General features: G+C 39.1%; 4 protein-coding genes across 5 annotated transcripts in view; 1 reads left to right on the top strand and 3 right to left on the bottom strand.

Annotated features, from left to right (window-relative positions):
* Positions 1 to 25,060, top strand: part of LOC114545323 (prostaglandin D2 receptor 2) — a 57,705-nt gene that overhangs the window by 8,374 nt on the left and 24,271 nt on the right. The window contains exon 1 of one of the 2 annotated variants that reach the window (XM_028563596.1): positions 11,113 to 11,190. The exons of the other annotated variant lie outside the window; for it this stretch is intronic. The gene's annotated coding sequence lies outside the window, so the exon portion shown is untranslated. Of the gene's footprint in view, positions 1 to 11,112; positions 11,191 to 25,060 lie in introns of those variants that run through there. 2 annotated transcript variants of the gene reach the window in all.
* On the bottom strand, positions 522 to 2,874 carry LOC114545325 (uncharacterized). Its single transcript, XM_028563599.1, has 5 exons — positions 2,820 to 2,874; positions 1,986 to 2,681; positions 1,432 to 1,560; positions 1,311 to 1,345; positions 522 to 1,205 (listed from the first exon to the last, which is right to left on the bottom strand). The coding sequence occupies exons 1-5, from the start codon at positions 2,872 to 2,874 to the stop codon at positions 1,086 to 1,088; spliced, it is 1,035 nt and encodes a 344-aa protein (XP_028419400.1). The 3' UTR covers positions 522 to 1,085.
* Positions 6,622 to 9,678, bottom strand: LOC114545328 (uncharacterized). Its single transcript, XM_028563601.1, has 5 exons — positions 9,624 to 9,678; positions 8,805 to 9,494; positions 8,590 to 8,706; positions 7,123 to 7,166; positions 6,622 to 6,744 (listed from the first exon to the last, which is right to left on the bottom strand). Exons 1-5 carry the CDS (start codon positions 9,676 to 9,678, stop codon positions 6,622 to 6,624), a joined length of 1,029 nt encoding a protein of 342 aa, XP_028419402.1.
* On the bottom strand, positions 11,598 to 13,183 carry LOC114545324 (uncharacterized). The gene is made up of 5 exons (XM_028563598.1): positions 13,139 to 13,183; positions 12,341 to 13,036; positions 12,106 to 12,225; positions 11,992 to 12,035; positions 11,598 to 11,887 (listed from the first exon to the last, which is right to left on the bottom strand). Exons 1-5 carry the CDS (start codon positions 13,179 to 13,181, stop codon positions 11,759 to 11,761), a joined length of 1,032 nt encoding a protein of 343 aa, XP_028419399.1. The 5' UTR covers positions 13,182 to 13,183; the 3' UTR covers positions 11,598 to 11,758.

Below are 25,060 nucleotides of genomic sequence, written 5' to 3'. Positions count from 1 at the left end.
ACTAAGGTCTATATAAAAGCATCCAAAAGCAGCATGTCATAGGACCTTTAGGAGGGTGACATAGAGAACACCAGCCACCAAGGACATGATCCCTCACTGGCTTCCCACTTGCAAACATTTCCAGGTGTGTTCAGTGGAACCTCAGTGGAGGTAGGGCCTCCGCAGGTTGAATCCCGATGTGTGCAGCAGTGGTTGCCTGACTGATCTGTTTCAATGGTGGTTAGTGGCTTTTTGCTTGAGGGTAAGGGAGGAAAAGTGGTGATGCCTTTAATGACTTCAAACCCACAATACGCATCATATCACCACAGCAGTATTGCTGTAGTCGTTCCTGCCCTTTCTGACATGACAGTGCTACACTTGGCGATATTTACAGTTTATTAATATTTATGTGTTTTCTTGGAAATAATGGAATATAAAATATACAAACACAACATATTTAAAAAGAAAATAAAACTTTGTACTACAATGTAAAGACATCCTACTTGAAACCACATGGAAACAAAAACTAAGCATATGTCCGACCCTTCACAAAGCATCCGTACTGTTTTTATCTCATCTTTTGATTGCAGACCACAAGGGAAGTTAGACAAAAATTCTTACATCAGTGGGTTTGTAGCAACATGTACAAAAACATGCAAAGACTAAAGCATACAGTATTTCACCAGGAATGGAATGAAGAATAATATGATGGCAGGTACTGTGACATGTATACATTGTCAGTGGTTAAGGTTTTGCTTTGCAAATGAAATGGTAGGCCTACATGTCGTGTTTTTAGAAGTCCAACAGTGAGAGACTGATACAACTGGTATAGTGAGAGTGGAAATATGGCAGCTTTGCCGGCACATAAAAACCCACATCAGACAGCTTTACTGTTATTGCACAAGGTTGTTCAAGTAGTTATACATGTATGTATAGGAATTAATATTTAAAAAATGTAGACGTTTCTGAAAAAGTTTCCGTTTCAAGAAAATCTTCATCACTTCTCAATATTGTAGCTGTAGGGCAGATGGGCGACGATATGTTAAAAGGTGTTGACAAAATCACAGCCTACCAAAAAACCAAGTACAAATGAAACATGTCCAGTTCTACTGCCTTACACTGGAGTACACACATTCACTGACGGTGTTGTCTCTAACTTTTCTTGGTCTGTTGATCCTGGGATCCCTTAACGCAGCATAATGGAGGTTGTCTACATCTTGGTAACCCTGGTAACACAAAAATATATGAATGAACAACAATACAGTACATAAAAGAAATAATTCAACACAACTAATTGTCAGAATATAGCAATTATTTTAGATAATATTCACCTCTGCATTTACTGTGTTGGAAGCTGTTTGACACTCTGTGAAACATAGAAAAAGCTCTTTATTTTAAAGGCATCTTCATTGAAAACATGCGTTTTGATAAAAACAGTACGAGTTACTGTACCTGTACATTGGCAGCTGTTTCTCTTGTTCACCTTGTACACCGAGAAAGCCAATAACGCAACCAGGGTGGTGGTGAAAGCCAAAGCTGCGCTCAAGAAATACACAAGAGATTCGGGCGATTCCACCTTATCTGCATAGAGCCAGACATCAAGAGACATTACAAATCTTTTGGTAAAGCTAGATTGATAAATCTGCCAATATTGGCTTATTGCAGTCAGATATATCAGCATCGGTGTATATGGCGGATGATTGGTAACAAGAAATTCCAAACAAAATTGTCCACCAGAGAACACTGAAAAGTTGATTTGTGTACCGCTCAGTATTTTTCCCAAACAAGTGGATATCTATCAAGATGACTTGTTTATCTCATGTGTTATGCTTTAAAATGTAACTATCTTCCAATATGTCATCAGCAAATCTTTTAGACCCCCAAATATGGATATCAGTATTGGCCTAAAAAATCCCATATTAGTCTGGTTACAGCTTTTAGCGGTTACATCTGTGTTTATGTTAAATTTGACACAATTACACCTGCTAGAATTTTACATCACTTACCCTCTAAGTCCAGCTTGGTCCCGTTTCCAAACAGAATGTGTCCACATGAGGCAACGGCACAGTAGTAGGTCATATTATGAGAAAGACTCAGGTTCTTAATAGGCAGGTTGTAGACACAGTTGCGTGTTTGTGTGTTGGGTTTCCTCTCACACTGATCAGTCCTGCCTCCATGGGTGTAAATGAGTCCTGGCTGAGATTCTTCCGAGTTCTTGAACCAGTAAACACTGTGTTCTCCATCACAGGTCCCAGTGTGTACTGTACAGTTGAGAGTCACAGAGCCTCCTGATGCCGACTGATGGACCGTAGCTTGGATCTTCAAACCTGAACCCTTTACATTGAGAGTGGTGCCCTCGGCAAATTGAAACTGGTAGGCATAGATACTTATGCAGTAGTAAGTAGCCGAGTCGGAAATGCGTAACTTCGAGATTGTCAAGTGATAATTTCCATTTTTAGATTCCAGTGTGAATCGTGGATCGTTTTTTAATTCATCAATCAATGTGGCATTTTTATCATGTTTATAGAAGGTTGAGATAAGCCTTGGTTTCTGTCCCAGAGTTTGCTTATACCAGAAGAACATTGCTGCGACATCATCTTCATAGAAACACTCTAATGTTACGCTTTCGCCAACATTAGCCGATATAAAACCCGTATCCTGACGCACCGATGGGGACAATTTAAGTTGAGTAGATGCCAGAGCTGAATAGAAAAGAGTCCAAGAAAGGGCACAATTAATCCATTGAGAGAAGTTCTGCATTAGGATTTGAAATTATATCAGTGAAGAATGTTTATTTGTAAGGATGCAAACACATCCAGTCCACAAAATACCCAACTTACCAATTCTCCACAAGCAAAGACAAGTCAGATGTAAAGCAAACTTCAGAGATGTCATCGTGATGGAAATGTCTTGATGAATGTGGAGGACCTTCATCCGTTCTCAACTCTTAAAGAGAAGGCTGCGTTTGATTGGCTAACAAGAAGTGACACTGAATGTCCTATTTTGGAAACAGTGAACACATGTTCAGTGCCCCCTCCATTGTGAATGTTGGTTTTCAAGTCAAGACACGTAGAGAAAGGTACTAGAACCAAAATATAATTGTTAAGCTTCATGCTTAAAATCACAAACAGAAATAACTTTAAAAGTAAAGTTACTAATGCTCAGCTACAGTTCTCTTCCACAGATCACTGTCTTTCATTATCCGACATCGGCAGTAGAAAAAGTTCTACCGGTTCAAACTGGTATTTGGAGAGGGCTTTGAGAACCCAGTGCGATTAAACAGACAACAAAACTAGATGTATTAGCAGACATTTAGTTAGATTAGTGTAGACAACTGAAAAGTAGTAAATTAAAAGATTTGGAACATTGCATACATTGAAGAAGTACTTTCACTTATGTTGTATGAATGTCATTTGGCCTATAACATCAACCCAAACCAAAAGTACATATTTTTTTGTTACTTGTAGTGAAACTTTTCAATCTATATTGTTTTGGTGTGAGTTGGCCATGGTGTATGGAGCCATCATGGAGCTAAAAGATTTCCGGCAAAGTCAGTGCTAGTGAAAAAGCTAGTTGGCTATTAACTTTGGAAAACCACTAGCTGCTGTGGCTGGTGCACAAAATTATTAACGTCAAGCCATGGTTATCAAATATTAAGGCATGGCTTCAAGCTCTGCTTCACACCCTGTTCACCACACGAGTGATAAGTGAATGCTGAAAGTTGAGTTAGAGTTCACTCAATGCAAACAGTTCTAATGTTCCTAGAGAGAAATGGGTTTTACAAGATCTTTTTTACATCCAATACCTGTAATCTGGTGATGTCCTCACTCTTATTTGATAGAAATGATTAGTGTTAAATGAACCTTTGTCATACAATAACCCAATTCATCAGTTGTGGCATCATCATTTGTGGTGTTTCACATTAGGCTTAGGCTTTTAGGCTGTACTTAGGCACAGTGGAGCTGGGAGCTAAATGCCAATATATCGTGGTTTAGTGTCGTTTTTGACACAAGCTATAGCTTATGATGATGTGAATGTCATTAGTTTTGCAGGTATTTGGTCTATTTAACTATTGGGGGAATTAAACCCTGATGATGGTATTAAAGGAAAGGTTAAGGGACCACCAGCTTGACTGCAATTCATCCTGAGGGGAAGCTTATTGGGTGTAACAAATTCCATGGCAATCTATCCAATAGCTGTGGAGACATTTCACTCACAACCACAAATATGAACCTGATGGTAGAGGTGGTAGAGTCGGGGATCACCAAAGTCAGTAGAAGCCAGCCTCTAGGGATCACGAATGTCTGCACCAAATGTATTGTTGTGTGTTGTTCAGTAGATGTTGACATATTTCACAAGATAAGTAAAACTGTTGCGGCTGGTTCTACAGGAAAAGTCACCAGAGTTCCATCTAGGCACCATGGATATCAGGGATTTTGTCAATAGAAAGGGCTGGTTATCAATCGTACTAAAGGATGTAGTAGACGATTGTTTCGTCATAAGGGACATTTGCGTCGGCACTCCCGGCAGGACACATGCTCTTCACCACTTCTGACCCGTACAGGTGCGTCTGTTTTAACCATACAATGACCTAAAACTTTTGTTTTATGCGTTTATCGCATAAGCCGTACATCGATCAAGAGAAAATCTGATGAGACCCAATGTATAAACTTGGAGTCGATATTCTTGAAATTTAATCGAATTTTACTGTTTCCATAAGGCATTTTTCATTCTATATCACTTAATTCACATAAAAACGTGTGGATGGAAACATAGCTACTGACATCTCTAGAGCCATGCCACTAGCATGACTCAAAATAATATTCTCTCCACAGTGGTTTTTGTTGTTGCATAAAAGTAGCTAATGTTGCTAATGCAGCTACTTCTCCCAAGAAATATGTGATTTCTTTAGAAGGACATGGTGAGCAGTATAGGCTTTAAGGAAAGTGCCACTCCCTAAGCAACGCTAAGCTTGAGGGTTTTATACAGTACGACATTTACACTGCACTCTAAATGTAAGAGACAAGAATATGTACTGTTTAATGTTAGAGTTGTTAAAGCCTGTTTAAGCATTTTGACATTGATTTATTAATATCATCTGCTAGAATAGTCTGGGCTTTAGAGTTATACTGTGATGCTGCTGTGCATGAAGACACTGCGGAGACTCCCTGTTTAAAACCACAAAGACAACGAGAACAAAGGGTCCCAGAGAAGTACGTGACCAAAGCGTATTGAAAGCTAATCTTTGACTGCCTACCACACCGGGGCTGAAAGAAAATACTTAAATCTCTTTTAAAACAAGCATGTCTATGTACAATTTGCCCCATGACATCATCTCATCTTCCAGTGTTGTCAGTGTACCAGTGTCAACGTTTGAATTATGCCCAGAAAATAAGATAACTCTGACAAAGCTTCCCCTAGTCAGTCGGGCGTATTAAAAAAGACGGGTTTTCTCAGTTGTGTTGATGAAATCATAAATGGAAGGCCTGTGATGCTGATATATCTCTGCTCCTTTTAAAATAGTCTTGGGCATTACAGTAATACTGTGGTGCTGCTGTGCATGAAGACACTGCAGCGACTTCCTGTTTGAAACCAAAAAGCCAAAGAGAGCCGACGGTCCCAGAAGAGTGCACGACCAATGTATATTAAGATCACAACTTTAACTGCCGACCACACGGAGGCTAAAAAAAGATGCTTACATCTCCGGGTTTGTGATGTGCAAGCAGCACATTCACAGTAAACCTGTGAAGAAGGGGACTACAGATGAAAAATAGCCTTTTGGCTAATTCTGGCATTTTTAACGCCTGTATAATCTTGTGTTTTATTAATTAGCACTGCTCCCTTCTCAAAATAAACTGAATTGAGTTACAGGAATAATCAATACACTTAAGGCTGGTTAATGTTGCTGAGAGATTGGTGTGCTTATGTAACCACAGAAAGGAGCCAGTGTGTGTGAAAGAGGAAACATTACACACAGTGGCCTTCATGCTTTAGCAGCCGGTATTTTATATCCATTTTACAGGCATGCAATCTCTCTCTCTCTCTCTCTCTCTCTCTCTCTCTCTCTCTCTCTCTCTCTCTCTCTCGCTCTCTTTATTGCCATGACAAGACATTGCTTATGTTGCCAAATTCAGATAACCTATAAATAAAAGTAAATTACCAAATAACTGGCACAAACTGCACTTCTTGCCTAAACACACATTCTAGTTTGTCCCTGTCTGAAAGTGTCTCGAATTCTTTACAATGACTTTTAAATTTGGGGAAGAAGATTTGTCTAGTTGGTTTATATTTGTCACATTAAAGCAGAAAGTGCTGCTCTGTCTCTACGTCTCTCTCTGAGCAGAGTCTGTCCTCCCTGGGTCTCACTCTCTCTCTCTCTCTCTCTCTCTCTCGTACCTAATCTCACAGTGGCCACAGACATCAGTTTTTTTGTGGGCGTGTGTTTGTTCATTGTTGTCAACAGTATAGTAAGAGTGGAAATATGGCACCTAGATCACATCAGAGAGACCCAACTGTAGCTGAAGGAACGTGTTTAATTGGTTTTGGAGTTAAATCTTTACATTCAAAATATAGAGGTAATATCTGACTGAATTGTCACTTTTAGTAGCAAAGACACAAAGAATACATGAAACATATCCAGCTCTACTGCCTTACACTGGAGTACACACATTCACTCCAGGTGTCGTCTGTCTGCTGCCTCGTTGATCTGTTGGCCTTGTTCTCCCTGAAAGCAACATAATGGAGGTTGTCTTCATCTTGGCAACCCTGGCAATCAAATATAAAAGGGTTAATTTCCATATAAGTATATGTCTCATGACTAATATATAAAAAAGTCAAATTCAAATCACTATATAAGCCCTGCCAAAATGTACGGCTTACATTGTTTTTTAGTTTAGGTTGTGTCAGAGAGGTGTTTTTTTAGATTTCAAGTTGTGGAAGACATAACAGAAATAATGCAGCACCAACTTCAGTCTAGCCCAATGGCCACTGCTTTACAATCGTCAATCAATCCTCATCCAATCCAAGGGTTTGCGGTACTTATTGCATTATATTGAACTGGATATTGTACAGGTGTTCTTTTGTGTTCACCGCAAGCTCGGTTTTCTCGCGTTTAAAAATGTTAGTTATTTTGAAAATACTCACCTCTGCATTGGGATCCGAGGCAGCGGAGGATCTAGCTTGAGAATCTGGTTGTAAGAAAAAATGACAAAAGCCGTCTTCAAAATCCACTATGCTTGTGGTGAAAAGACCAATTATTTTTTACTAAGTTGGATCGTTTCAATATAGGTCTAGACTTGCTTCATTTTCCATGATTTCTTTTTTTTTACTAGAAATCCTTATCCATGATTCCTAAATGAAAAAGTAAGATGTCTTTATTAAATCACATGAAAGTCATTGATTTGTCCGACAGTTACTCTTGTCTTAATTTTGATTACTTAACCGATTCACTGACTCAATGAGTGACCGGGATTTAATAAGGATACCGGTCACTCATTGAATCCATACTCACTATTAATATCTCAGCCTGGTACAATGCCTTTGCTATCCAACGCAAAACAAAACTTGCACAAATAGTAAATCAGGCCAGAGAGATAATTGGCTCCCCAAAACCCCCTCAACAGAATGTCACACCCGGTGAGTACTCAGGAAAGCCACTATAATTACACAGGATCCCAGCCACCCCCCCTTCACCCTTCCTTTTTCAGTTACTGGTCAGGCCAACACTAAAAATCCCCATTTGCAGGGAAAAACATATATAAAAACTCCTTCATCCCCACTGCCATCACCACACTGAACAGCCCAACAGATTCTCACTCCCATTGTGTAAAATACAGTCGCTTGGTCAGGTGCCTTTCTTATTGACGCTAAAAGTCTCCCTTAGCGTCATATCTAAACGCGCTTTATCTAAACACGCTTGGTCGGGAATATGGGCGTCACTTTTGACGCAGTTTGGGTTAAGGAAAAGGTCGTGGGTGGGCTTATGTTTCCATGACACGTGGGAAGAATTGGACGGTTGGGTTAAGAAAAAGAAGAACGGGACGGTTGGGTTTAGTTAAAAAAGAAAGCGATCGTTGGGTTTAGGAAACGTGACACGCGGGACACGATCCCCAGTCTCCTGGATGAAAGTCATGTGTTGTTTGACCCATGCACCACCCCAACCAACCTCCCTATGCAGATTTTCGGCCTTTCATACTACTCGCTAGCGTAGCCGCTCTTAGTGCTACGTCCTCTTCAAACCCCGTGTAGCTGCTCTCCCTGGTGCGTTCTACAAACACGCTGTCCAAACGTCCATATTTTACGAGTTTGGAGTGAGAACGGGTTGAACAGCCATACATAGTATCAAACGGCTCCATTGAAGCTTCTTCTTGCACTGTTTTTGCATGTTGCACTTGTTTTACAGTCAATGTTATTATGTATCTATATGTATCTTTATGTTCTTATATGTATTTTGTCATTTGATCCTGCCCTATCAAAGACAAATTTCTGTCACTTGGGACAGACAATAAACTTTTTCTTATCTTAAATCATATCCGCTAATTTAGTTCTTTTCTGCTCTTAAATATCACGTACATTGAACAGACAGACTGAAGGAATAACAGTTTAGCCTACCTGTGCATTGGCAGCTGTTTGTCTTGTACAGTGTGTAAACCAAGGAAACAACCAGGATGGTGGTGAATGCCAAAGCTCCACTCAAGATATACACCAACACAATAGATTCTTCATCATCTGCAGATGAACATAAGGAAACAGAGCTTTCAGGTTTTTTTCCCCTACCAAATGTGATTAGAAAGTGTCCAATGTCTATTTGCTAGCAAGTAACCTACATTTAAACTCCAGCTTGGTCCCATTTCCAAACAGAATGTGTCCACATGAGACAACAGCACAGTAGTAGGTCCCAGCATGAGAAAGAGTCAGACTCTTCATCGGCAGCTTGTAGACACAGGTGTGTGTGTTGGGTTTCCTCTTACACTGATCATTCCTTCCTCCATGGGTGTAAATGAGTCCTGGCTGAGATTCTTCAGAGTTCTTGAACCAGTAAACACTGTGTTCTCCATCACAGGTCCCAGTGTGTACTGTACAGTCCAGAGTCACAGAGCCTCCTGGCTGGATGCTCTCAGATGATGACTGATTGACCCAAGCTGGGATCTTCAAACCTGAACCTTTTACGTGGATTATAGTGCCCTCGGTGAATTCATACACATATGAATAGCCACTTACGCAGTAATAAGTAGCTGAGTCTGAAATCCGCACATGTGAGATCTTCAAGTGATTTCTACCAGTGGTAGTTATCACTTCAAAGCGTGGATCGTTTTTAAATTCATCATTCAAAGATGCATTTTTGTCATGCTTATAGAATTTAGACACCAGCTGTGGTGTCTGTCCCATAGTTTGTTTGTACCAGTAAAACATCACCGCCACGCTATCCTCTTTGTAGAAGCATTCCAATGTCAGGTCTTCACCGACGCTAAGTGATGCGAAACGTAAAGATGATACTTTAAGAGCTGTCGTAGCCGCTGAGGAGAATATGAAGACCAAGCATTTTGACAATTAACTTTATACCATGACTGGGAGCATAGTGCAGTATGCAAAAAAGTAATATTTTAAAAAAGTGACACAGTGCACTTGCAGAAGATACAACTTACCCATTCTCCCCAAGAGCAGACATGACACATACAAAGCAAACATCGGAGGCGTCATTTCGTTTATGTTGCCGCTGTCACTTGGCAGAATCTCTTTATGTTCTAGACTTTTTGAAGACCAGACTGTTTTTGATTGGCCAATCAGAGATGAGTCTGAAAGATCACATGCTCCGTGTCACCTACAGTGTGGAGTTTGGTCTTTGAGAAAGAATTTTCATGGAAATCTAAACAGAATTTGGAAAGATTTGGCATGTAATCAGGGCTTATTCAGGACATTTTACACAACATTCTAAATGTTATTGCTAGGGGCCTTAAACCCTTAAGCAGTGTTGAATGCAGAAAAGACTCTGAAATGTCTCTTAAGATGAGATAATAAGTTGTGAAGAGGAGGGACTCATGACACCTCCTCATGACCGTCCATTACGGTTGTTTCTTACCGTATATCTAAACCTGTGAAGAAGGGGACTACAGATGAAAAATAGCCTTTTGGCTAATTCAAGTCATGTGTTTTATTAATTAGCACTGCTCCCTTCTCAAAATAAACTGAATTGAATTACAGGAGTAATCAACACACTTTAGGCTAGCACTCACAGATTAGATTGTGCCGTCTTGTTGTGACCTACATTTACAAGACAGACTCTTGACGTTTCTGAGCAGGCTACCACACCTTAGAGGAGTCAGGCATGTTTGGTGTTTGCCGTACCGATTGTGTCAAACGGACGTTGCTGAGAGATTGGTGTGCTTATGTAACCACAGAAAGGAGCCAGTGTGTGTGAAGGAGGAAACCTTATACACAGTGGCCTTCAAGCCTTAGCAGCCGGTACTTTATATCCATTTTACAGACATGCAAACTCTCTCTCTCTCTCTCTCTCTCTCTCTCTCTCTCTCTCTCTCTCTCTATGCATGACAAGACATTGATTATGTTGCCAAATTCAGATAACCTATAAATAAAAGGAAATTACCAAATAACTGGCACAACATAAACTCCTCATGACCACCCATTACTGTTTTGTACTGTATATCTAAACCTGTTGTTTCTTACTGACTTTAGAAGACAGGTGTTGCATTTGTGTGTGTTAACTCCCAGGCTCCAGGTTAATAAATCCAGTCATGTTAGACAACACACACTGATCAGAGTGTTTTTATTCATCATTTAAAATCTGTGATGTTACAAAAGACACATTTTGTATCAAAAATAGAAGGGCTGTCTTGATCCGATCTCCTGATAGTAGCATCTTTATAATGTATATACAGTACATATATTTATTTTTTTAAAGATGATTTTTTTGGGGGGCATTTGAGGCCTTTATTTTCATAGGACAGATGAAGACATGAAAGGGGAGAGAGATTGGGGAATGACATGCAGCAAAGAGTCGAACCCACCGCCGCGAGTTTTCTAGGAAAACATATCTTTGGGTTATGTTTCGACATACAGTATGAGTTTTAGGGAACTGAAATTGTGAAACTTCCGTTACTGATAACTAAAACACTATTTGGATGCACTGAACGGAAAGCTTCAGACCAGTCTTTGAATGAGTTAAGACATAAATCTGGACTGCAAGAATTGTAGGTATGTAAACCTTCTTTCACCTCACCAAGTCTGTTGTTCTTCATTTCATTTCAATGACAAAATACTACCTGCTTTTACTTGTTCTTATGCACAGCGAGCTTTCTGCATCTAAGACATGAGGCTTGTTTTGCAAGTTCAATGAGATAGGGTTTACTGTCTGAGGTGTAAAACGCTGTGGCCTGCAAGCTACAGGCCGGTCTTCCTGTTTAAACGCTCTGCTAGGACTTGTGTTTCCACTAATGGAAACTTGCACTCTGTAGTTCACACCACCTTCACCACAGGAGTGAAAGGTAAACGGTGAGAACCGGCTATAGATTTAAGGTGCAACCTGTGCTTACGTTTTTGGCAAAAGAATGTATTAATAGATCGTAGTAGGGGATTTTCATGAGCGCGCTTTGTCTATATCTGTATTCAGCATGTATTAGAAGATATTTGAAATGAAACACATTGCACAAAAACATTTTTTATGTTATTTCAACATTGTATTGTACATTTAGTCACGTAATGTTTCTTGCAAAGTATTGACATGAAAGAGATTTGTCGAAGTGGTTGAATGTAAAGTCCTGCTTTACTCTTTCCTGCTCTTTATTCTTGAGTATACACAAACGCTGTCCGCGTTGTTGTCCTCTCGGCGGTGTCGATCTCTGGTTGTTTTCAGGCCCAGAGCAGCGTAATGGAGAACGTCTGCATCTTGGTTCTGTTAATGACAAAACAACTAATTATGTGAGAAATACAAATAATATAATGTAGTGATTCTATATGTATACATTTAGGCTTTTATTATACAGTTCTTTCACCTACCATGGCGTCAGAAGCTGCGGGACATGCCGGATGAGTGACAGATCCTGCAAATCAAAATACATGAATGATCGGGTCAATAAAACATGTTAGATGCTTTTACTCTGAAAGTCTTACCTTTGCAGACAGAGCATGACTTCTTTATCAACTTGTACGTGATGAAAGCCAAGACAAGGAGCACGATAATGGACACTGCCAATGCCAAGATCAGGCTATAAACCAAGAGAAGGGGGAATCCTAACATCAAGAAAAGACAAAACATATGCCAATTATTATATATAAATAATATAATTTAATGGAATTTTTTAACATGCGCAGGATGGATAAATTACATCAGTTTTTAATCACCTACCTTTAATCTCCACTCTCGTTCCATTTCCAAACACAATGTCCCCGCAGGAGGCCAGAGCACAGTAGTACATCCCGGCATCGGTGGAGCTCACAGACTTTAAAGCAAGGTTTGAAGTGCAGTTCACATTAGACTCTTCACTGGAGAGCTGTTCACACTGTCCCGCACTGTGATACATGACTGCAGACTGAGCCACACCATGTCTGAACCAGTAGAGGCTCTGATTTCTTGCACATGCTCCAGCTTTCACCGTACAGCTCAAATTCACAGAGTCTCCCAAGCGGAGTGGCTCCAACGCTGGCTGATGGACCACAGCTTGGATGTTGGGCTGTGGTGTTTTGACATGAAGGAAAGCTCCATGTCCGAATTCAATTGCGTTGAATTCTAAAATCCCACAGTAATATGTTGCCGAATCCGACTCGCGAAGATTTTGAATTATGAGATGGTTGGTGCCTTCTTCATGTGCTAAGACCTCAAACCTTTCTTTATACGCAGGGAAGATGGAAGCTTCTGTGCTTTGCTTCATCCGAGATGATATGATAAGAGGTTTGCCTTCCAAGCTTTGCTGGTACCAAGAGAGGAAAGTTACAGCATTATCCCGACAAAAGCATTTTAATGTCACATTTTCCCCAACTTTAGCTGTTATGACTCCACTGTCCTGAGTTATTCCTGAGGTCTTGTTAACAGCTGACACCTCACCTGCATAGAAGGAAATGCATGACATATTATTTCTGCTTTTAAAACCTCATCCCTCTCACTCCAAATTATATTTATGCGCATAGAAAAATACTAAATACTTACAGATTTTACTGAGAAGCACAAGAAAAATGCAAAGTGGCATCATCGTTGAAGCTCTGCAGTCTGTATCCTGTGTGTCGACGGACGCACCCAACTCTTATAGGAGACGAAGGCTGGTTCTGATTGGCTTAGCTGACTGGCTTGGTTTCCAGTCAGACTTGCGATTTGTTCTTTTGCTTAAGATGAGTCTGATCAGAGTAATTGGGGTTGATTCGAGTCGTTTGTAAAGGGCATCATTGTTGTAGGTGTGACAACATGTACTGTATGTAAACCATGAAAAGGAAATCCTCTCAAGTCCATTTTTGAATGGAGGAGTAAAGGTTGGTTCATGTCAGTGTTTGTTCTCCACAATATGCACAGTGCTTAGAGGGAATTTGTTTTTTGTGAATTTGGAAAAACATGCTGTGTTTTTCAGTCGTGACATTCTGTTTGTTGGATTTAGATGTGCTTATATGACTATTCATGGGATTACTTGTTAGGAAATGTGTTTTTGGGGATGTGTGTGGTTAAGTGAGTTCAAAGAGTATGTGTGGGATGGATGTAGAAAGGAAAACCGAAACCAGGTTTAACCCGTTTTGCTTCTACTTTAACGTTTCCAATTAACTTCCAGGTTGATGTTTTCTATGCGACTTCCAAATTGTAGTTCCCATCATGCCAGTGATGCCCCTCAGGTCAGATGTGGTATTTATTCCAATATTTCTCCATAATTGCACACCGCCTGTCTGATCAGGATTGTTTTGTGGCTCGTATCCTATCACCTACTGGCTTTAAGTTGACTCTAAAAGTAGTTTTGAACGCTCAGAGAAAGTGACAAAAAGCAGGGTTCAGTTCACAGTGTTCTAAATGTTTATTGAGAAACACAAGAATATATTTTCTGACAATCACTCCATTCACTTTGATGACGTGAGAGTAGATGGATAAGAAATCCATTTCCGTTGATGATACAAGTTTGTACGATACCAATTAAAACCGATGAGAGAGGCTTTGTCCAGAATTTTCACAGAATGAAATGTAACAAATTCACAACACCATCCCATACCAAATCTCAAATTTACTTCTATTATATCATACTTGTGTATAAATATACATGTACTTGATACTGTGTTTAGTTTTCTTCCCATTAGCTTCTGCCACACGTGTCAAAAAGATTCCTGGAGGAAAAATACCTCAACATTCCTCAACCTTAATGGATACAGATATAGACAGTATGGTAGCTCATTCTGTGAGGTAGGACATATCTATCAGAATGGACTACTTCCTCTATACAATACATATGGTGAAATGTAGAGTAGTCCATTCTGTCAGGTAGGAAATATCAATCAGAATTGCCTACTTCCTCTATAAATTGAGTTAAAAATAGGGTATTTTAATGGCCTACCTCCTCTATGAAAGTGGTCAAAAGTAGGGTAGTCCGTGCTCACAGATAGGACATATATATTACTTACTTCCTCTGTAAATGGGGTTAAATGTAGGCTAGATCATTCTATCAGGTGAGAAACATCTTTCAGCATGCCCTACCTCCTCTATAAATGTGATTAAAAGTAGGGTAGCTCATTCTGACAGGAAGGAAATATCTATCAAAATGGACTACTTCCTCTATAAATATAGTTCAAATGAGTGGAGTCTATTCTGTCAGGTAGGACATATCTATCAGAATGACCTACTTCCTCCATGTGGTTAGAAGAAGTGTAGTCTATTCTGACAAGTAGGAAATATTTATCAGATTGGACTACTTCCTCTATAAATGTAGTTAAAAGTAGGGAAGCTCATTCTGACAGGTAGAAAATCTCTATCAGAATGGCATGCTTCCTCCATCATGTGGTTAAAAGAAGTGTATTCTATTCTGCCAAGTAGGAAATATTGATCAGAATGGACTACTTCCTCTATAAAGTAGATGTGGTTAAAAGAAATGTATATCATTGTGTCAGGCAGGAAATATTTACAATAATGGCCTACCTCCTCTATGAATGTGGTTTAAAAAGTAGGGCTGTCAGGTAGGAAATCAGAATGGCCAACCTCCTTAAATGTTGTCAAAAGTAGGGTAGCTCATTCTGTCAGGTAGGAAATATCTATCACAAACACACTCTAACAGAAACTTAAGCTCCTAAACAATAATGTACACAGAAACTTGTGTGTATACAATTGTGTAGGAGCTTGACATTCTGTTTGAATAATTCTGATTGTTGTTTTTGCATCGCTTTCAGCTAATTTCGTATTTTTCCGTCTTAATTCCGTCAACCTCTACTTTGCAGATTTAACAGGCTTTACCAAGCAGAAGCAGGCTACTGCCTCAAATGTCTTTTGATGTTTGTGGTCTGTATGTACATGCTGCGGTGAAAGCACTTCAGTTGTTGACGCAGAAGAGACGAGGCACTACTGACCAACACTCTTCTCAGTTGAACCTGTATTTCCTGAGTCGTGCAAAGTGATAGAGTGAGTCTGAGCTGAAATGGAAAATAGATCCACCCATTCTTGTTTTCTTGAAGAGAATGTGAGTCAGACCACGTGGCAGACAATGAAAAGCAGAAGCATGTTATGTTAGAAGCCTTTATACTTTATAACGGAGATGGAACTGCTATATCGAGAATCATTTTTTACTGTGGTTTTGGCAAATTGGGCATATGGCTGCTTGTCAAACTCTACTCTGTGTCTTCAATGCCATTTGCAACACCGTTATTTCCCATTTTTTGGGATCAATAAATATCTATCTATCTATCTATCTATCTATCTATCTATCTATCTATCTATCTATCTATCTATCTATCTATCTATCTATCTATCTATCTATCTATCATTTTAATGTAATGTGGAGCTTAGTGCTTAAAACTGTCATGTATGTTGTGCTGAACTTCCAAGAAACACGTGTGGGTGGTTGATCCTTTTAGCTTGGGTCATTGGCTGATAAAGTTTGACTTCCTATAGAAAGGGCTCTTTTATCATTCAGTTCAGCTAACCCCGAGCTTTTCTTTTCTCTAGTCAAACGTTTTCACACGTTCTGTCCTTTTATTTTGTATGCCCAATAATATTTCACCGGTGGAAGTAGCTCGTCTTTTTCTCCTTCTTGTAGGACAGGGAACCGGCAGGCCTGCACAGAGCTGCCGCAAGTAGGGTTTTGAATACAGAAAGCTGTTGTTTGGAGCCGGTTTTGTGAAATAGTAGTTCATAGTAACTGAATCAGTCAATTGGACCATGCAAATAAAATCTCATCATGGATTGACCAACTTAATCACGTTTTCTTTTTCATTCCCACATTCAAACTGCACATGATTTCAAACTCTGTACTGTAGTGCCAGTTGATTGCTTTGAATCAACTTTTCAACACCTGTAAGGTTTTTCAGAGTTCATATTTTAAATTTCATGCTGTCTTCAGGCTTTTTCAGACTTTTCTAATTAGAGTCAGTGGGTTCAAAGAGAAGTTAATCCAGTCTCAGTCCATCAATTTTCATTTCCATCTTGATAGTGGTTTTGCACCAGAATATGGACATGATTTCAACAGTAGGGGTACATTTAATGCTAGTTTTTTCTTTTTTCTGCAGTCAGATTGTTTGTAACTGTTGAAAATAGCTCAGAAACCCTGTGAGCTGGCTACCAGAGCACATACTTGGGCACATTGTGTGGCAATACTGGATTTTTTCTTCTTTTTCTAAGCAAATCAGGCCAGTTAGGGGAAGATATACTTCCTCTGTACGTCTGAACTGTTAAACACAAAGAACAACAACTTTTGAGTATTTCTCTTTACATTTATCTAAAATAAATATCTATCTATCTATCTATCTATCTATCTATCTATCTATCTATCTATCTATCTATCTATCTATCTATCTATCTATCTATCTATCTATCTATCTCAAAAACAGAAACATGAAGGCAACCTTTAGCTCGAGTTAAAGATGTGGTTGCATAGAAGAGAAAGTAAAGCCCGGCCCCACATAAACTTGTCATAATGCTCCTCCTTCCTCTGCTGTGACTGCTTCAAAATCAGCTTCATCAAGGCCTATTTATCACTACTTTTTTGTTTTATATGACTTTATGGCTTTAAACCTGTTAATTTACTTAGAATTTTTTTAAACTATATGCATGACAATGAGAAGTGAAAAAGCAGAGGCGTTATTGTGAAGCGACTGGAACAAACAAACAGCTTTAAGTAAGACCACAGAGACATCCTGTCAGGAGGGGGGGGGGCGACGATGACAACAAAACCACTTGAACTAGATCTGAGAGAGCTTGACCAGAGCGGGAAACAAGAAGTTTTTTTTTTTTTTTTTTTTTTCTTCTCATTCGTCAGTCGGCTGCAGGACTTGAAAACACATCAGTGTCTTTATGGGTGTTTGACAGCAACAAGTCGAAAGTTGGACTAAACAGCTAACCTTCATTACGGTTACTTTGTTGAAGGAGGGATGGGAAAAGCACATTTGTGAAAGTGAACACCATAAATAAATGATACACATACAATACATATATGTATGTATGTGTGTGTCTCACAAAAGTGGGTACACCCCTCACATTTTAGTGAATATTTCATTATATCTTTTAATGGGACAACACTGAAGAAATGACACTTTGCTACAATGTAAAGTATTAAGTGCACAATTTGTATAACCGTGTAAATGTGCTGTCCCCTCAAACTAACTCAACACACAGCCATTAATGTCTAAACTGCTGGCAACAAAAGTGAGTACACCCCTATGTTAAATTCCCATAGAGGCAGGCAGATTTTTATTTTTCAAGGCCAGTTATTTCATGGATCCAGGATACTATGCATCCTGATAAAGTTCCCTTGGCCTTTGGAATTAAAATAGCCCCACATCATCACCATACCCACAGATTGGCATGGTTTTATGTTGGTTAGCCTAATAGCTGGTTTGATTTTCATTGAGAGATGATTTTATGGAAAACACCCCATGCCAATCTCTAGGTATGGTGAAGGGTATGTGATGATGTGGGGCTATTTTGCTCCTGGGCTTTGAAAACAGTGTAGATGTGAGATATGTATGCCAGTCAACCACAACAATACCTCCAAACACGTCACTCTGAACAAACGGGACACACCTCACACTTTGTCTTTGAAATGTTCAAACTGTCTTCGCCGTCTCTGTGGTGTGTTCACTTAAAATAACTTCAAACTCTCCAAACTAAGCGACCTGGCGGTCACACGAACATGTCAGCGTTGTGTGATCAGTTAAGCAACATGTGTTGAGTTCAAAGTGGGAGAGTATACGCATCATGATGTAGCACTTGTGCGAGCTACTGTAGGTCGACTGCTGCTCCCTACTGACCAAGAGCTCAACTGCACACAGCTTACTGACAGAAGCACGATGCTGCATTTAAGGGGGCATTCCACCGAGTTTACATATGAAGTTTAGTTTACTTCAGAGAACTACTGACTCTGGAGCTTTCCACATTTTCGAAAAAAAAAAAAATAAACCTGATGTCAGCAGAGTTGCATGACGTGAAATGTAGGATCCATTGTTTCTGGAGGTGAACCTAAAGGGATTAAAAGTCGCAGTGTCACTGGTGGAATGTGTCAAGTACATTAACTCAAGTACTGTACCTAAGTACAAATCTGAGGTACTTGTACATTACTTAAGTCTTTTTTTCTTTTCATGCCACGTTCTACTTCTACTCCGCTACATTTCGGAGAGAAATATTGGATTTTTTACTCCACTACATTCATCTGACAACTTTAGTTACTTTACAAATTAAGATTTTTGCACAAAACACATGTAGTTTATAGAATACAGTGTATATATATATAAAATTAACTACCCAACAATACCACACCCTACAATTCCATCTGAAATGTATTTATTTATTTATGTGTTTATTTGACAGGGACAGTGCTCATTAATCAACAGCAAAGTAACTGTAAATGAGCCAGAGTTAGCTCAGCAGGCTAATTTTCATCTGTTCTCCCTTTTAAAATGGCAACCTAAAAGAAATGAAATAGAATAAAATGGCTTCATACAATCCGCACGTAAAAGCAACATACACAGACCAACATTCAAACAGGCACAATGCACAACAACAAGTCACAAACACAACGCATCGGACAGCAAGCAACAAATCTGCAGGCGGGCAGCAAAAGTCAACCGGCAGTCAGCAGTCTAATTTGCACATATCTGATTATCAATAAGCCAGTTCTTCAATAATTTATTAATTAAATGATAAGCCGATTAAACACTTAGTTGATTGACAGAAGTGTTTGGATCGTTTCCAGTTTCTAAAATGTGAGGATTTGAGTACCAAAAAAGGACAAGTTTGTGAACAGGCCACACAGATTTTGAGAATGAACAACTAAACACATTACACACTGGACCTTTTAAGTATAATTTTTAATGCACGTCTTTTGCTTGTAACAGTTTTTATTTATTTTTTTACAGTGTATTAGTACTTTTATCTACAGGAAGAAAAGGATCTGAATACTTCTTCCTCCACTGCGCAGTATCTCAGCCTCTGCTCTTTTAATTTAGATAATTCTTGATGTCTCTTGTGAGTATCCCGACTTTATAAAAGTGCAACACTAAATAGTTGGGACACATTCTGAGATGTAAATGTAGACGTGGGTAAAAACCTCCTAAAGTCATGGTAGCCCATCTGTGTAGGTTATACAACCTATAATGTATACACACGTTCACACAAAGAGAGCAAAACGGCAACATTTACATTAAACTTATGCAGGTCACATGAGGACAGACTTTTTAGGAACGAAAATAAGTTCATGCATCTAAGGAAAACTTACTTCCTCCTATTGGCGGTTGCTTTATGGTTGCAGTTGGAGGTCATCATGAAGCAACCATGTAAAAATGTAGAAATCATTGCCTTTTTTTTAGTAAGTATTCTTTACTAAATCCTTTTTTATTATTATTATTTTCTTGCTTAATTTGTGTTACAAGAATACTTTTTTAACTTTGCAGTTAAGCATGTTTTAGGATTCAAAGGATGTCAAAAACACAAAAGTTGATCTTAATATAATAATATGCTGTAATAATAACAGAAATCCCAGAGTTAGAAAGAGAACAGCGGTGGGGAAGATTCAGAAAGTTAGGTTTGATTCAAGCTGGGGTGTGCAGTTTTTTTGGCACCTTCTCTTGGCTTTTCTATTGAGAGTCAGTGAGGTCAAAGAGAAGTTAATCTAGTCTCAGTCCATCAATTTCCACTGATATACTGTAATATAGAATATGGACATGATTTCAACAGAAGGGTTACATTTTAGTCGTTCTTTTTTCTGCAGTCAGTTTGTTTGTAACTGTTGAAAATAGGTCAGAAACCCTGTGAGCTGGCTACCAGAGCACATCCTTGGGCAGAGCATACATTGTGTGGCAATACTGGATTTTTTCTTCTTTTCTTTTTCCACCGACTACTTTTGGCGGTAAGAAGTAAATCAGGCCAGGTAGGGGCAGATATACTTCCTCTGTACGTCTGAACTATTAAACACCGAGAACAACAACTTTTGAGTGGCTTACAGTATTATAGGATATTGCCATTTACAACTTTAATGTGTTTCTCCTTATCTAATATATATATATATATCATAAACAGAAACATGAAGGCCACCTTTAGCTTGAGTTGAAGATGTGGTTGCATGGAACAGAAAGATTAAAAAAAAAAAAATATATATATATATATTTTCTAAATGATACAAAGGTATGTCATATACTATATACCCCAGGGGAAAAAAATTTCAAGAAGGTATGAAAAAATCGATACCACCCAAGACTTAGCTTGAGCCTCAAATATTCTCCTATATAGAACTGTGGCTATATAACTGCATGGGGATCACAATGGGGATGATTGAAATGAATGACTAGTACCCGTACAGGTCACTGGATGAAGAGAGGGGCTTAGGACAGAGAGGGCACAGCTGCAGGAAGAGGGATGTATTTTCAAATTATGGCTTTTTTTTTTTCGTTGCCTTTTCCAGAAAACTGTCTACCCAAGCTTGAAACGGTAACAATCACTTCAGCTCTGACAGTTTAACTCCAGAGTAAACGGTCTCCTCTTCTGTGCTCCTCCGTCTCCTGCTCTTGCCTTGCATCTCTTTGAAGTCCAGAGCTACATACTGCGGAGCATCAGATTCCTCACTCTGGAGACAATAACAAAGCTACGTCATTATTACCTGATGCTGAACTTATTTAGATATGGGAGGGATGTGCCCATATACAAAAAAAAGCTTACCTGACTATTAGCAGTGTTTTCTGGGACACTCAAGTGGGGTTGCAGCTCTATGGGAAAAAAAATCAATCAGATTTTACAGTCACTACCTTCTAGCAGATGGCTTCTTGAGCTCCAGCCCCAAATGTTTTCTCAAAAGCCCAGAATCTTTTAAGCAGAGTCTAGAAAGAAGATAAAGAAGACCGTAGTATCATATGAAAGTTGGCCATCTAAGGAATCCATTTGGTTCCAACCATGTCGTGTTAGCTTGGTGGGGGAAAAAAAACTTGCATGCCATATTCAAAGGGGTCCGTTCACCTCCCTGCCCAAGATGTCTGAATGGGAATGGGTTCTATGGGTATCCACGAGTCTCCCCTTTACAGACATGCCCCTTTTATGATAATCAAATGCAGTTTTTCCTCAGCAACTATCATGTTTTCCCCAAACGATGTGCAGATTGCATTAACAAATTTCTTGAAAAATAGTTCAAATAGCTGCTGTAATGGCCTCATGTGTGGGACCCCCCTTGTGTCTGGTCTGAGCCGCGAATGTTTACATCATCTGCCTCCACCTTCTAGTGATCGGTAATGGTCTGTGAAGTCTGTGGATTATCCAAAGTAATCAAATAAAAAAATGTAAGTTTTAACTGCTGTAAGCACCACAAATGAAATTCCAGGGAGACAGATGCCTCACAATCTGAGCAAATAAAAACCTAGATATTACTTTGGTTAAGTAAGAAAAATGTGATTTATAAATTTGGGTGTACAAAATCTTTCCTCTTATCCTCATCAAAACAACAGACAGAACGACAAACTTCACCTCTAGTAACTGTAAATGAATGGTACCTTGAGAATGAGGACATTTTCTCCTGGACATTTTGCAGACGATGCCGATCAGGATGATGTTCAAGAAAACGGACACAAGCAGAGCTGCAACCATGCAATCCATGAAGACAGAGGAAATGTCATCCTGTTTCTCTGTGAAAACATAAAAAACTATTCAGACTAAGACATCAAATTAGATTTTTTTTTAAATGTACAGTATTATGGTTCCAGCAGGGTCTTAAAAAAAGGCTTAAATTTAATAATCTTACAAAAAAAGGCCTTAAAAGTAGTAATTTCACTGACAAAGGATTTAAATTGGTTCTTTTCTTTTAGCAAGATTAAATAACGTCATGAATAAATATTTTGTGTGGGTAACGTTTAAATTAACTTTATTTTGTATTTTTGGTTTCATAGCATAATAGCTCTTAATGTGACAACTATTTGATTAATTTTATGTTATTGGAGTGCAAACACACTTCACAAAAATGTTTCATTAAATTAACGTTACTTGGTAAATACTTACTGATTTTACATTAGAGGTCTATGAAGTTGGCATTAACCCTTGTGTTGTCCTTGTGTTGTCTGTTTTGCCTCTTTATAAAGTATTAAGTATAAGTTATCTCCCGATTGCGTTACAGCAGTTTTACCATTCTTTTTGGAATTCATGGCTCCTCATTTATGTGGCGATATACCGAATTCCTGAGTTTAACCCTCTTGTTGTCCTCTGGTGAAATTTGGCCCATATTCAAAACGTTTCTACATCAGAAATTTGGGTTTCTTTCAACCAATTTGTCAAAAAATAACCTGGATGGTTCCATACAACCATGACTCTTCACAAGTTAAATAAAAGATCAGCTCACTACTTTCATTGAATTTGGGTGTTTTATTCAATTTTATAGCATTTGGAGAAAACAAATGATAAAAGAACGTTGTAAAGAGTGACAAAAATGTCAAAAAAAGAAAGAAAAGCGCAGGATAAATTTGACAAAAACATCAGTAAGAAGTGACAAAAAAAACGTATTAAAAACTTTGGGGAAAAGCGACAGAAGTGTCAAAAAAGATGACCAAAAAATAAGTACATTTTCACCCAGAAGTTACACGGGCGACAGGAAGACAACACAAGGGTTAAAAAATACGTGGCCGGGTTGGTTCAGCTGGTAGAGCAGGTGCACATATACTGAGAGGTTTATACCTTGACGCAGAGGTATCTGCCAAGGTTTGAAACTGACCTGTGACGATTCCCCTGCATGTCTTCCCCCTCTCTCCCCCCTTTCTCACCTAGCTGACCTGTCAGAATTAAAGGCGGAAAAGCCCCAAAAAAATCCTCTTTAAAAAAAAAAAAAAAAAAAAAAAAAAAAATATTAATTATTTTGACTAATCGTTAAGATCAGAGGATGTTGAGTAAATCACAGACTGCTTTATGTCAAAGTTAAGTCAGGACACTGTTTATTTATTTTTTTTTCTAATTTGAATAGGACACCCAAAAATAAATAAAAGTAGAGATCTGATCCTTCATTTTACATGAAAAGAGCATTGTATGGAACCATCCGTGTTATTTTTGGGTGATTTTAAATGAAAGAACCACATTTCTGATACAGAAACTTTAAAAAAGGTTCAAATTTGACTCGAGGAAAACAGGAGGGTTATATTTCATCCTAGGCGGTATTAAAAAGGTCTTAAATGTAACAAAAAACTTAAATTAGGAGAACCATGGGGGGGTATAGTATGTTGCTCACCTCCAACATCCAGTCTTGTTCCTTTCCCAAACAGTATCTCTCCACATGAAGCCACAGCACAGTAGTATGTCCCAGCATCTGACACGCTCACATTCCTCTTTGATAAAGTGTGCACGCAGCTCCCTGCAGGAATCTCCGGCCCCAGGCTCTGTTCACACTGACTGCGGCTGTGTGTGTTGACGTACATAGTTCCCAAGGGGGAGTCTCTTGAATTCTCCCTTTTGAACCAGTAAACGCTGTGTTCTGTGTCACTGGTTCCAGTGTGCAGCGTGCAGTTCAGAGTCACCGATTCGCCTGCCTTAACTGAGTCGGACACCGGCTGCTGGAGGAAAGTCCTTTGACTGGACTCTGATAAATAAGACATTTGAAGACAAGATTATGAAATGGAAAATCAAATGGGAGGGAAAAAAACAAACAAACCAATGAAAATAGTTTTATGTCCAAAATCTAAAACAAAATACCTTTTAATATCAAAAATGTTCCATTGATAAATTCAGTGACCGTAACAGTGGTGTGTCCACAGTAGTACATAGCTGAATCGGAGTCCCGGACATTAAATATGTTCAGATGGTAGAACCCTTCGCCAGTACGAACTGAAAAGCGTTTGTTGCCTTGGAACTGGTTGTGGAAATTGTTGGAGTCTGGTAAATGTTTGTAGAAAGAGGATATGATTTGAGGTTGCTCCCCCGCTACCTGCTTGTACCAGCACAGATTTTTGGCACTGGAGTCATAGAAACACGGTAAAGTCACATTGTGTCCGCGGTTTGCGGAGAGCAGAGTGCCAGCTGAAACACAGATACAGAGATACATCGATGGCCGTTGAATGCAAATATCCCTTTTTACACATTTAAAAAAAGTCTCAAACATTTTGGAATCACAATTTCAAGTTGCCAAAGTAAGATTTACGATACCCGTAATTAATTTGCAGCATGGAAAATATTGTTTGCAATGACTTACAGGCTCTGAAGAGAAGAACCAAGAGCACATAAAACGTGATCATCCTTCTCTTTCTCCGTCGGTTTCAGTTACGGGGTCGAGGGCAGAAGCCACACCGTCAGCGGAAAACTGTCTGTCTCTATGTGTGGGTGTTAATACTTCTACAAAAGGAAGTGAGAAGCTCATGTTTTCCCCATCACCTTTTATAATCGGTGTGTTGACCAAAAATGACACCAAATCTTTCTAGGACATCCTTAGCTGTTGGTGGTTGAGCTCTG

This window comes from Perca flavescens, chromosome 19 (genome assembly GCF_004354835.1).
Source record: "Perca flavescens isolate YP-PL-M2 chromosome 19, PFLA_1.0, whole genome shotgun sequence".
NCBI classification, from domain to species: Eukaryota; Metazoa; Chordata; class Actinopteri; order Perciformes; family Percidae; genus Perca; species Perca flavescens.
The sequence above is the reverse complement of the archived record's forward strand: the minus strand, read 5'-3'. Positions and strand labels throughout refer to the sequence as shown.